The sequence below is a fragment of the Nicotiana tomentosiformis genome, chromosome 10 (genome assembly GCF_000390325.3).
Source record: "Nicotiana tomentosiformis chromosome 10, ASM39032v3, whole genome shotgun sequence".
Classification (NCBI taxonomy): domain Eukaryota; kingdom Viridiplantae; phylum Streptophyta; class Magnoliopsida; order Solanales; family Solanaceae; genus Nicotiana; species Nicotiana tomentosiformis.
Window position 1 is genome coordinate 33492530 of NC_090821.1, and position 13495 is coordinate 33506024.

The 13495-nt window shown below is 39.6% G+C and overlaps 1 protein-coding gene across 1 annotated transcript; it reads right to left on the reverse strand.

Moving 5' to 3' along the window:
- Positions 1-2730: 2730 nt before the first annotated feature.
- LOC104117688 (uncharacterized protein At3g49055) lies at positions 2731-13247 on the reverse strand. Its single transcript, XM_009628761.4, has 5 exons — positions 11503-13247; positions 11352-11428; positions 11039-11150; positions 10772-10888; positions 2731-3327 (listed from the first exon to the last, which is right to left on the reverse strand). Exons 1-5 carry the CDS (start codon positions 12898-12900, stop codon positions 2974-2976), a joined length of 2058 nt encoding a protein of 685 aa, XP_009627056.1. The 5' UTR covers positions 12901-13247; the 3' UTR covers positions 2731-2973.
- Between the last annotated feature and the right edge of the window lie 248 nt (positions 13248-13495).

Sequence of the window (13495 nt, forward strand, 5' to 3'; positions counted from 1 at the left end):
TCTGCATCAAAATCATCTTTAGATTTATCCCTGGTCTTTTCTCGATCCCGGCCCTTGGTTGGTACCGGAAACCCGAGCTGATCATCTTCTATCCTTATCTTTGATTCATAACGGTTATGGAGATCCGCCCATGTGGGTGTTTGGAACTCGAGCATACTTTCTTTCAGTTTTCGAGAGGCATCGGAGCTCCTCGGGTTCAACCCCTTAGTAAATGCCTCAGCTTCCCATTCGTCTGGCACGGCCGGTAATAACATCCTTTCTTTCTGGAACCTGACCACAAATTCATGTAGCAATTCAGATTCTCCTTGCGAAATTCTGAATATGTCCGCCTTCCGGGCTTGGACCTTTCCGGCCCCGAAATGGCCTTGATGAAGGAATCTGCGAGCATCTCAAAAGAATTAATTGAATGTTCGGGTAAAAGCGAATACCATGTCAAGGCCCCCTTCGTGAGGGTTTCTCCGAATTTCTTCAGCAGGACTGACTCAATCTCTTGTTGGGCAAAGTCGTTTCCTTTCACCGTTGTTGTATAAGTTGTGATATGCTCCTGAGGGTCTGAAGTCCCATCATACTTCGGTATGTCTGGAATTTTGAACAGTTTCAGAATCACTTCTGGTCCTGCGCTCGGTTTGAACAGCAATTGGATGTACTTCTTCGAGTCCGGGCCCTTCAATACTTGTGGTGCGCCCGGAATTCGGTCCATTCGAGCGTGGAAATCCTTCGCGTTCTGATTCATCCGCTCATTCATTTCCCTCATGAATCTCATGAGTTCTGCTTTGAAGGGATCATTGTTGTTGTCGTTACCGGATCCGTTGCCGATCCCCCCTTCCCCGGCTTCGTCGAAGCCGACCTCACCCCTCCGGGTGTTGTTATCAACTCTTCAAACTGTTTGATTTGCGGGAGCGCCAGGAGGAACAAGGTCTCCTCCATTCGTGTTGTTGGAAGCGCCTGAGAATGCTTGCTTTAGTTTTGTCATGACCTGGTCTTACCTTGAGAGATGGCCCATGATGGCCTTTTGCTGCTCTCTCAAGATACTTACCATTTCCGCAATGTGCTCGTCCTCAACGTCATCAGGAGTTGTCTCTCGCATATGTCGGGGATATTGCCCGCCATTGACCGGAGTTGCTACGTCCCCCTCGTTGCGGGTGTCACTGATTGAATCCTCATGTTAAGGCAGATTTTCGTGTGCCTCAATGTTGTGTGTGATGTTGACATCATTAACTGCCATTTTTTCAATTTTGCTATGAAACAAAGAATAAAACAAGATAGTAATAGACGCAAGGATCAACTCAATTACGCAGCTGTATAAGCCCCACTGTGGGCGCCAAATTGTTTACCCGTAAAATAGTTAAATTTGTTGCGTGATTTATAGACAAGTGAACTGATTTGATCCCAAAATGATAAATAAATTAAATGAAATATAAGACTTAGCATTGAAATCGAAAGAAATAGCAAACCTGGTTCCGGGAGCAAGGCTTCCGAAGACACCGATAAGAATAGTACTAGACAAAAAATAAAGTTATATCATTCAGCTCGATAGTAAAATGTAACATAAATTTTGCCAAAGATTTCGTGTCTACAGTGGTTGTTGAAGCCCCCATTTATAGCTATACCTTGGGAACAAGATCCTAGGATCATGCCCCTCTTAAATGACAATAATGGGGGCCATTGATGAATGTGTAACGGTAGGCCATGAATGCCAAAATTCTCTGCAACGCTTGCATTTTTAATACTGAGGAATATTCTTCATTAAATGTCATCTGGTGACAAACATTCGTTTGCTTCTGTTGACTGTGTTCTCTTCGGGATCTACCCGATACTAACCGAAGTTATTGTCCTCGGTCTTGATTTTCACTCCCTTCATCTTCCGTCTGCTTCCGGTTCCACGTGTCATATAATCATTCGAGCATTTAATATAAACCAATTTTACCATATACAATGACATGTCCCAACAATACGATTAATGTAAGGATTCGCCATGAAATTGCCTACCACGACTTTTTTTTTAAATCCGGACTTAAATCGGTAATATGAGTTCACACACACTGAGTTGATTTTTAAGTGACTGAACATTAACCTCAAATCAGCCTTCTTTCGTGTCAAAACATGAATTGAGTTCAACAAAAATTTGTAACATCCTTGATTTTTGTAAATAGAAATTATTATTGATGAAAGATCCTACAATCCCTGCGAGCAAACTCTAGCAAATTAAGACCTACACTAAAACTCTAATGCACCAAATGGTTTTACCTTCAACTTTACGAAATGAACAATCCAATTCTTCGTTCTTCAAAGCACTTGCCACCATAAATCATTTCTCGAATACCATTTCAATTTCCTCTAATATTAATGGAGCTACCTTTACTTTTATTTGAGACCTTCTACTCCTTTTCTATCGAAAGATTAAAAAACAAATCCATCGATGAAATCTCTTGAAAAATTTCTGTTTATACTGCAATGTTAGAAATGGGTCAATATTTATGCATTCTAAATTTTTTCTCCTTTAGACATGCTACCTTTTTTTCTTGATCAAGAAAGATTACAGACAATACCTTACCAGCCAAAAAGAAAGAAGAGTTTTGAACTAAGCATGTTAGTTCAAAAACTTAGAATTTTGGGCATTTCTGAACGGGGTGTTATTGAGGCCAAGAAAAAAAATACCAATCCTTGATGCCCATGAACTACGAAAAGACATGACTAAGACAGGCTTCCTCTGAACAGAGCCAGTGTAACTTGTGTACAATCCAAAAGGCTCGTTTTACTTTGAACAATTAATGTCCTATATCATTTATCTGATTATTTTTCTTACAAGTATCACAATAAATATACAGCAGGTGGAAATTTGAAAGAAAAAAAAAAAAGAAAAAGCAGAAGAAATAATAAAAATGAATTACAAGAAGAGAACAAGAGAAAAGAACAAAATACTGGGAGTTCAAAGAAAATACTATTATCAAAAGTAAGAGAAGAGTGAGGCGGTCAAAGAAGGGGTTCGGAAAGTTCCATTTCATTGGCACTCTCTTGTAGTGTCTCTACACGTCTCGTACCTACCAAATCTAAGCCAAGCCATTGCCATGGCCAGCATATGTATCTTGGCCTGTTTAGAGCAGTTCTGGATGTTTCCCTGCCATCTAGCTCTTCCAGCTGACGAGTGAGCTCTTCCACTTTATCCCTCAGCCTCGATGCTCTTAAATCTGCCAGTCTCAATGATTTCTCAGCTGCATCTCTTGCAGCCATGGCTGCATCAGCTGTTTCTTCTTTGAATTTGAGTTTCTTCTCAGACTCTAGTACGGCCTCCTTCGCTGCCTCAAGCTCCTGGCGTACAGCCGACAACTGCAAGAACCATCGAAAAAAAATAGTCGATGAGGCAGTAACCGGAATGGCAGAACATGCAGCAGTTTATTTACAAGAAATTGCTGGAGAATTGGAAAAAAAAACATAGGCATACTGCTCGCTTTTGTATTCTACTAATAAATTATAAAGTATGAAATCAGAACCCCATTAATGTTAAATTATTTGGTTGATAGGTTATTATAGAGTTCTCAATATCTCTAAACCACGATCCATGGACAATTTCATAAACTGAGATGTATTCCTATTTGCATAGGGGACAAATGGTCAATGGTGCAAAACCCAATTGTCCATTCATTTCGATAAAGAGTTATCCTGTTGATTAAGAAATAAAATGTGATATTGTCCACTTCCATGGCTGCACTGTTTCTAGTAGAAGAACATCTAAGTGCATGACTCCAATATAAAGTGCTGTTCTGAGCTTTAGTAGAATCTGATTCTCTCCGATAACGGCTATAAAATTCGCTTTGACATTTGAGGTTCAAAGAATTACATAAAACCTGCATTACAAATTGACATAAAGAGAGATTTCTCCTGTGTCTATGGTGAGTGATGCTTGGTCATTGATATTGTTTAAGTTATCTTGTTAATTAAGTAAATAAATGTGACATTGTCTGTGCAATGCTCGGTATGCATTATTTTTCAAGTAGAATCAGACATCCAAGTGTCTTACCCAGTGTAAAAGTGCTTTCTTGAGCTTTACTAGATTGTAGATTCTGATTTTTCAAAATAGCGACCCAAAAATTTGGTATTACATTTGAGAGCTAAAGCTGGAATAAAGGCAATAACTTCTGGACGTTAAACTCTGACCTTGCATCTTAGCTTAATGTATGTATGTAACAAGGCATAGTTAATTGCAACCCAGTGAATAGTATCAAACACCCAAGTTGCAGTTCTTCTGAAACGGCATGCCAAAGTTCATACCCCTTAGCAAGCTTTCATACATCCATACATCACATCATGAATCGCTACTACTATCTTGATACATAGGACACCCTAGTCTTCATATCGAGCACTCTACTCACTCTAATTCTCTTCCACTCTTTGTAGCCATAGTTGCTATGATATTATAACCCAACCGGTCGTTTTGAGTTCTAGAACCGCGTTCCCTTATTTGAGACTTCTCATAGGTTCATTTGGTGATTTATGACTAGCAAGTGCGGGTAGCACGGTCCCGAAGCGTTCGGAAGCGTTTTGGGAGACTTGAACTTGAATTGGAAGCCTAAAGTGCTTAGATTTGACCAAAGTCAACATTTTGAATAAACGAGCTTAGATTTATGGTTTGAAGGTTCCAATAGGTTCAAATGATTTTGTACTTATACGTATGTTAGGATTAGGACCCAAGGGGCTTGGGTGCATTTCGGCAAAAGTTTAAGATTCTTAACTTGATTTGAGTTGTCGATTTGATTTATAGCGCTCCGCTTTGTGTTTGGAGCCTTTGGATAAGTTTATATAGAGTATTTGGACTTGTTGGGATGATTTGAAAGGGTCTCCGACACTCGGGTGAGTTTCGGGGTGTTTTGGGAAGGTTTTTAAGGCAAAAACCAGCAATAAAATTGCAGCAGCACCCATTTCAGTCATTTTCTGTAATTTCAGCCACTTTTCAGTCATGATGACTTTGGATATTGTAGACGGATTAGAGTTGAGGAGGTCGAGGGAATTATGCGTAAGATGAGCAGGGGAAAAGCTACCGGACCAGATGAAATTCCGGTGGAGTTTTGGAAGAGTGTGGGCAGGGAGGGCTTGGAGTGGCTCACTAGATTATTTAATGTCATTTTTAGGACGAAAAAGATGTCCGATGAATGGAGGTGGAGTAGGATGGTTCCTGTGTACAAGAACAAGGGTGATATCCAAAACTGCAACGACTATCGGGGTATCAAGCTGCTTAGCCATACTATGAAAATCTGGGAGAGGGTGGTGGAGCTGAGGGTGAGGAGGAGAGTGTCTATTTCCGAGAACCAATTCGGGTTTATGCTGGGGCGCTCGACTACGGAAGCCATTCACCTTGTTAGGAGATTGATGGAGCAGTATAGGGAGAGGAAAAAGGGACTTGCATATGATTTTCAACGACTTAGAAAAGGCTTACGATAAAGTCCCGAGGGAGGTCCTGCGGAGATGTCTAGAGGCTAGAGGTGTACTTGTTGCTTACTTAGGGCGATTAAGAACATGTATGAGGGAGTTAGGACCAGGGTGAGGACAGTAGGAGGGAATTCAAATCACTTTCCAGTCATGATGGGGTTGCACCAAGGGTCGGCTCTTAGCCTTTTTTTGTTTGCCCTGGCGACAGACGAATTGACGCTAGGTGCCGTGGTGCATGTCATTTGCAGATGACATAGTATTGATTGATCAGGCGCGAGATGGCGTTAACGCGAGGTTAGAAATGTGGAGACAGACCCTGGAGTCTAAAGGTTTCACGTTGAGTAGGACTAAGTCGGAATACCTGGAATGTAAGTTCAGTGGGATGACTCACGAAGTGGAAGGGGAGGTGAGGCTAGATTCACAAGTCATCCCTAGGAGAGGAGGTTTTAAGTACCTTGGGTCCATTATACAGGGGGGTGGAGAGATCGACGAAGATGTCAGGGGCGGAATGGATGAAATGGAGACTTGCTTCTGGTGTCTTGTGTGATATGAAGGTCCCAGCAAAACTCAAAGGTAAGTTTTGCAGAGCGGTAGTCAGGCCGACTATGTAGTATGGGGCTGAATGTTAGCCAGTCAAGAGCTCCCATGTCCAGAAGATGAAAGTAGCAGAGATGAGGATATTGAGATGGGTGTGCGGGCACACAAGGTTAGATATGATTAGGAATGAAGTTATTCGAGACAAGGTGGGTGTGGCCCCAATTGAGGACAAGATGCGGGAAGCGAGGCTTAGATGGTTTGGACATGTGAGGAGGCGGAGCACAGACGCTCCGGTAGGTGCGCGTCAGGAGGTGTGAGAGGTTGACATTGGAAGGCCTAAGGAGAGGTAGAGGCAGGCCGAAAAAGAATTGGGGTGAGGTGATTAGACAAGACATGGCACAGCTTCAGCTGACCAAGGATATGACCCTTGATGAAGGTGTGAAGGTCGAAGATTAGGGTAGTAGGATAATTAGTTTAGTGTTCTCCCTGTCATACCGGTAGTATTAGCACGTACTACTTTAGTATTCTGTTGGCATTAGATTTCTATGACTACCTGTCATTTCTTTCATTGCGGTCTCCTGATTATTTGGTTGTTATTTATGCTGCTTTTACATCGCTTTTCACTATTGCGGTTTTTGTTTTTCTCTTCTTTAATGTGGTGCGTATGCTTCTCTGAGCTCAGGGTCTATTGGAAACATAGTCTCTATCTCCACAAGGTAGGGGTAAGGCTGCGTACACACTATCCTCCCCAGACCCCACTATGTGGGATTATACTGGGTTTGTTGTTGTTGCTTTCAGCACTTGTAAATAACCTCATTTCATACTTAGAATTCATTTCACCATTATGGGAGCTAAGGAGCTCGGATTGAGGTGATTTTGAGGGGATTTTCATCTACCTCATTAGGGTAAGTAATTCTAACTTGCATCTATGATTATCAAATGAATCTATTTTCGATTTTGCCTTAGAATCAAGGATTTCAGGGAGGGAAAAAGGGATTTTGAACCAAAATTTTGAAAAGTGAATTTTGAGGTTTTGAACACCGATTTGGACTCAAATTTGAAAATAAATTATATATTTGGACTCGGGAGGCTATAGGTCACCGGATTTGGTTTTGATCTTGGGTTTTGACCATGTGGGCTCGGGTAGATTTTTTGTTGACTTTTGAGATTCTGATAAAGATTGAGTCTTTTTCATATGTGATTGATTCTTATAGCCTTATTTGACCTCGTTAGGTATTATTTGGCTAGATTTTAGACGTTTGGACGCCATAGAGAAAGGAAAGGCGCTTTTGACTTGAAGCTTATTTCGGAGAAGGTAAGTATCTTAGCTAACCTTGACTTGAGGAAAGTTTTCCAAAAAATGGACTTATATACTACATGCTATATGTTGGGGGTGACATATATAAGAGGTGACGAGCGTATATACTCATACCGATGTTGTACTATGTTTGGGTAAGATTTTAGGCTTCTTTAAGCTTTGTTTTGATCATGTTCTACTTGTGACGTGCTTTACTTGTTTGTATGACTACCTGAGCATCTTATTCATGCTAGAGATAGGTTCATGTATATTGGACTATATGAGTTACTTGTTAGTCATACATTGATCATTATTATTCTTTGAGTCATGACTACATGTGCATCATCACATACTAGTTTAACATGATAGGATATTGTATGTCATAACCAGTTGTTGTACGACCATTTAAGCATCTTATTCATGCTAGAATAATTTTATAGGCATCCTTCATATGCTAATTTAATATTATGGATTTCATGTACTGGATTTAGATCGTAGAACTGTGTAGTCATACACTCTTTCAAATATGCACTTTGTTAGCTTATATACTTGCTCTCATTACTTATTTGAGACTGTTGTGAGCCATTGAGTTGATTAAACGTGTGAATTTACGCTCCTGTTTTGAGGTATCAGTTAGGGCGTACGGATTCACGTTCCTGTTTTGAGATATCAGTTAAGGCCTTAGTTAGATTCACATTCCTTTTGAGATATCGATTAGGGCATGTCATATCACGCTCCTATAGGGTATATAGATTTACGTTCCCGATGTGTGTGGATATGGATCCATACCTCTAGAGTCACTGAACACCGAAATCACGCCTGCAGTGTGTGCGCAAGTTTAGGGACCAATAGATTTCCTATTTTGATTTTGATACCGGTTGATGAGTTTGAGCATAAAGGTGGAAGCTTTATTTTGTTTAAATGAATCCACTATGCCCATTCATGCATTTTTACATGTTGTGTTCATGCATATCATCTATATGTGCTTTTCGGTGCATTTTACACATGCATGAGGCTTGTTAGCAGGTTGTTGGACACTTGTGAAGTGTCGGTTTGATGTAAAGGTTGAGCCTTTATCGTACATCACTGATATTAGGCTCTTATTGATGCATCCTTTGTATGTGGATTTGATGCATTGGCATATGCTTTTGATCATATTATCTGAGAAAGCATGCTTATTATATGCTACTTTGATTGTAGACCTTATTATTTATATTTGATGTTCCTTGTTTGTTTCTCTATTATTGTGAGCTGCACATGTTATGGAAAGTGAGCATCTTTTATCAAAACCTCGCCACTATTTCGTTGAGGTTAGACTTGATACTTACTGAGTACACGTGGATTATTGTGCTCATGCTATACTTCTGCACATTTGTGTGCAAACTCTGTTCCTAGTACTAGCGAGACCCAGAAGATAGCATCATGCTAACACTTGGGGACTTCGTGGTGAGCTGCCTTGCTTGGATCCGCAACTTTTGGAGTCACCGCCTCTCTTATCTATTTTTGTCCTTTATTTCAGACAGTTATATTTTGAGAATGTTGTAGTTCTCCATCTTTAGTCGCTCATGACTTGTATTACCAGTCCTTGAGGATTGTATTTGGAGTATTCCGCACTAATGTATTATCAGATTTAGACTTATGTTATGATCTTATCCATGTTTAGACTTGTTTATGTCTCTATGGTATTCGGATTATTTGGTTATGCTTGTTGGTTCGCCTAGCAGTTTGGGTTAGGTGTCATAACAACCTTGGTGAGACTATGGATCATGACAAATATTCATATTTTAAACTATTTTTAGACCTTCATATTCAACTGTAGAGAGACAGAGAGGAGAGTATATCATAAAAATATAAAACAGCACTCACATACTTGTTTGCTTAAGCATGTTGCTCTAGCAAAGGGCAATGCTCTTCTATTTTATTTCAGTTAATTTTTTGAGACAGGCGATGACAACGCTCTTCTATTTCTGTAGCGGACTTCTATTTCTTCTGGGTTTTTTTCCAGATCTATTATTCCTTCCTTCTTTGATAAGTAACACTATATAACAGGAAAAATCACAAGTATCTCTTGTCAGAAGAGAGAACTCATTGGGTATGGCATTCTTTTTCCCAGATGTATTGTTCTGATCGTCTGGCCTTTCTAAAGGAACAAACTCTTGACCGGGAGAATAAAAAGAAACCTGACAGCAAAGGGATCTCAATTATCTAAGGAAATTCTATCTCTCAAGAGAGCCAGCAGACATATCACACCAGAATCCAAATCAATCAATCAATCAATCTACTTGACCTCAAAGCCCAACTAGTTGGGCCTGTTTGTGGGAATCTTCTATATCCTTTCGGCTCTATACACATTCATTGAATAAATTGCTGGTTCCTAAAAGCATAGCTTACATAAGAGGGTCGAGCCCACTACACATGGTAGGTTCTTGTGTGCTTTTACATGCTTTTGCCAACTTTCTTGATAATATGAAATTCCACCTCTCTTTCCTTTTTATATCACAATGTACTTCCTCCTGCTAGCAACAAAAAATTACTCAAGACTTTGGAGTTGATTTTTTTTTTTTTGAAACAGAACTTTGAAATTGAATATCTCTTTTTGGCTTTCTTATCTTTAAATCTCATTCAAAATTGAGATAGATCGCAACGCAATTTGAGAACTTTTTTGACCCAAAGCTTTCTAAAATTACCTCTAGCATTAAATGTTTAGCTATAAGCTGTTAGAAGAGCAGTATCACTGTACTCTAGGCTAAGAGGCACACTCTCAAATCCCGAAGCCAAAATATCCATTTTACAACATTACATTGTCATCTTTACTTAATAGCAGGATAATATAGATTTGACACAGAATTTTGTTCCTCCACATGCCCCCAAGTAAAAATTAAGCATCAACATGCCTGACAAACTCACAAAAGGGAGATTCAGCGACTAAAAATTGAGAAACGCAAGCCAAGAACCACCTCTTCACACTGACAACCACCACCACCACCACACCCCCACCCCCCCCCCCAAAAAAAAAAAAAAAAGAGGAAAGAGAAGAACATTACTAAAACAACTTTTAAGATCCATCTCTTTTCATGAAGTAGTAAATATCTTTTATCATTCCAAGAGGTTTAATTTAAAGGCCAAAAGAAACAAGGGTTACACTTCAAACCCATGAAAAGGTGTCTGGTTGGAAGAAAAATCTGCCCGAAGCAGATGATTTATCTTCTCTCTAAAATACAATAGTTAATACAGAAGTTGAAAGACTTTGGCAGTACTGATGAAGTAACCAGTTTCAGCCTCACAAATAAGTCAGAAATTTGCTAACAGTTTCTTAGCAACTGAATAAACAACCACAACTGTGACAGCTTGTGTCTAGTGGAAAACAGAACAGCATAAAAACAGAAACCCCCAGCACGACAAAAGTTTTCCCGGACCAGTTTAATAGAGATCAGATTCCACTCGTTAGAAATGCATTTATGACTTTCACAATCATTAGTTAAATTACATTAAGAGCGTTTAGGCATCAATTACCTGTGCCTCACACTCTTGTTCAACAGCTTTACCTGCAGCAGCTTCTTGCTGTGCAGCGACTTTCCACCGTGTAATTTCTTCTTCAGCGGCAGTGATGTCCATCATAAGCCCTTCAACCTACAATGAGAAAGTTATTTGTAAGATAATAAGACATTGCATATGAGCTTTCCAGAATTCTCGTACACAAACCTCCACAAATGACATCAAACTCTATGAACCAAATACCAGTATCATGAAATAATATATTGAGATTTAGCAGAGCATTACATTTTCATTTGCCACCCTCTCCTTTTCTTCAAGTTCCTCCACGCGTTGCTTCCATTGACTGAGTTCCTTCACTTGAGTTTCCACATGTTCCTTCAATAAACTTGACTCTGCTCTTTGATTCAGCAAAGCAAAATGATAAAACAACAAAGTCAGGATAAGGATGGGCTAAGTCATACTCAAGTTTTTCTAGAGGAGAAAAAGAAGACGAAGGGGCCATGCATCAGATCCGCTTGCTCAAACCGAGTAGCATCACATAGTGAAGAAATGCGGCTCAAAAAACAGTTAACCCAATATAAGCTTGAACAGGAGGTACCTTAGTTCTTCCACAGTATGTTTTAGGTCAATGATCTCAACCTGAGACTGCCTAATTATATTTTCTAATGCACCAGCCTACATCAAGAACATCAATTAGTTAATAAAATAACAAGAAACTCTGAAACGAATTAGTACCAAAAAAGACTTACCAAAGCATATACTTCATCCTCTTCTGTATCCGCTGCATCCTTTTTATTATCAGAAGCAGGGATCTTGCCATCGCCAACACGATTATTGAACTTGTAATTTATCCCAGCTTCTCTCAATCCATTTTCCGCTATCTTAAACAATTCATTTGTTTTGGATGATAAATCCACTGAAATTCTCTTTGAAAGAGCACTTCTCAGTAAAGACCCAATTTGTTCTTTTTCTTTTACTAACTGAGAAACTGACTCATTTAGGTTTTTCACTTCACGACTCCTCTCCTCTAGCAAATCCCTCGTTTTATGGACAACGAATTCACTCATTTCATATATAGATTCCAATCCCGCTAAAACTGCCCTTATATTCTCTTCCATGTCCATCTCTTGCGCAAGAAACAAGGATTCCGACAACTCAGATGCCTTCCTCGCATCAACAACCTTAACAGCATTATAAATCTGTCCGTGTATATTCCCAACATATTTCAGTTGCTCAGCAAGTAATGGTCTTTGCATTTCCAGCTTTGTTTCTGAACTGCTTAACCTACCCTCGTATTCACTCACCAAATCCCTCAATCCAACCACTTCACTCTCCAATGCATTTTGCTTCTCACACATCACTCCTTCCAACTCCGATAGTTTCTCATCCTTTTCACTTACAGATTTCTCTAAACTGTCGACAACTGAAGCTTTCTTCGCAACCTCCTCTCTCAAACCACTAATCTTTGCCTCTAACTCTGAAACTTCAATAGCAATTTCATAATTCCTATGTTCCATTTGTTCCCGTGCCTCGTTCCTTGACTTTGTTGTTGATTCAATCTGTCTTAAAAGCTCCTCTACAATCTCATTCGTCCGTTTGATCACGCCATACGAGACAGCTGGCAATCCTGTGTATTTCTGTGACCTAGGTAATCCACCATCTACAAAATTCTTAAATTGACTAACTTTTCCAGATATTTTATCAATTCCACTAACTAACATTGAACCAGAAGTTTCCATCTCAGTTCTCATTGATTCTTTAGCTTTTTTCACTTCCTCTAACTGCTTAGCAAAATCATCTTTCTGCTTAATTGCTTCTTTTAGTTCATCCGTTACCTTCTCGACTGTTCTAGAAACTTCTTCCTTTTCCCGTAATGCTTCATCGCGTTGTCTCGAGTGCTCATCGCGCTTTTTGATTGCTTCATGAGCGAGAACTCTCAATCTGTTAAACGAAACTTGCAATTCCGATTTAGAATTCTCTGCGGCTAATCGAGCTTGCCGCTCTCGATCCAGCTCCGCAAGAATCTCATGGAATTTCTCAATTGAGACATCTTCCGGTGGCGGAGAATTTATATCAATAGGTAGCGGATCATCCGCCTCGACGTCGCTCAGTACAGCGTCGTTGTCTTCCTCACCGGCGCTCGCCATGAATTAACCGCAAAATTTTACAATCTAAAACTTTGACATGACTAGTTACTTACAAATTGCTGCATCAATTCGATAACTCAAAATCCTCAAACCCTAGAATTAAGATAAAGCTGAAGTCAACTAAGTGCAAAACAAAAGGAAAGCGATCTCGAAGATATGGTGATCGCCGGAGATTACGTCGAAAGCAGTGGATTTGTATATTGTAAGGATAATCGGGGATTGATGATCGGCGAGATTTTAGTTCGGAGAAATTAAGTGCAGCAAATGAAAAGAATGAAACTTTGGGGGTTCAATTATGCCACCGACTAGTCTCTAGTTCTTGTTGGTTTTTTTTGTTTTTGTTTTTGTTTTTTTGATGTTGGGTTTTTAATTCAGTTTTATGTTTCCTGAAAACCGGAAGGAAAAAATGTGACTCGTGCACTTGTGTCTTTTGGCTTTTACGGCCGGAAAAGGAAGCTTCTTTTTTTTTTTTTTTTTTTGGGTAATAACGTGGTTGTGTAATTACTAAGATAGTAATTATACGCTCCGATAATTATATACTATCAGATTTAGTATACGTGTGTTGCACGTGAACTTTGCGTGTATTAATAAAATA

What these genes read in the sequence shown, in the direction of transcription:
- LOC104117688 (XM_009628761.4), bottom strand. Translation starts at nt 12,900, where the DNA reads ATGGCGAGCGCCGGTGAGGAAGACAACGACGCTGTACTGAGCGACGTC. An exon ending in AGGATGAAGTATATGCTTTG is followed by an intron (nt 11,429 to 11,502) that starts GTAAGTCTTTTT and finishes TTCTTGATGTAG; the next exon opens with GCTGGTGCATTAGAAAATAT. An exon ending in AACAAGAGTGTGAGGCACAG is followed by an intron (nt 3,328 to 10,771) that starts GTAATTGATGCC and finishes TGGTTCTTGCAG; the next exon opens with TTGTCGGCTGTACGCCAGGA.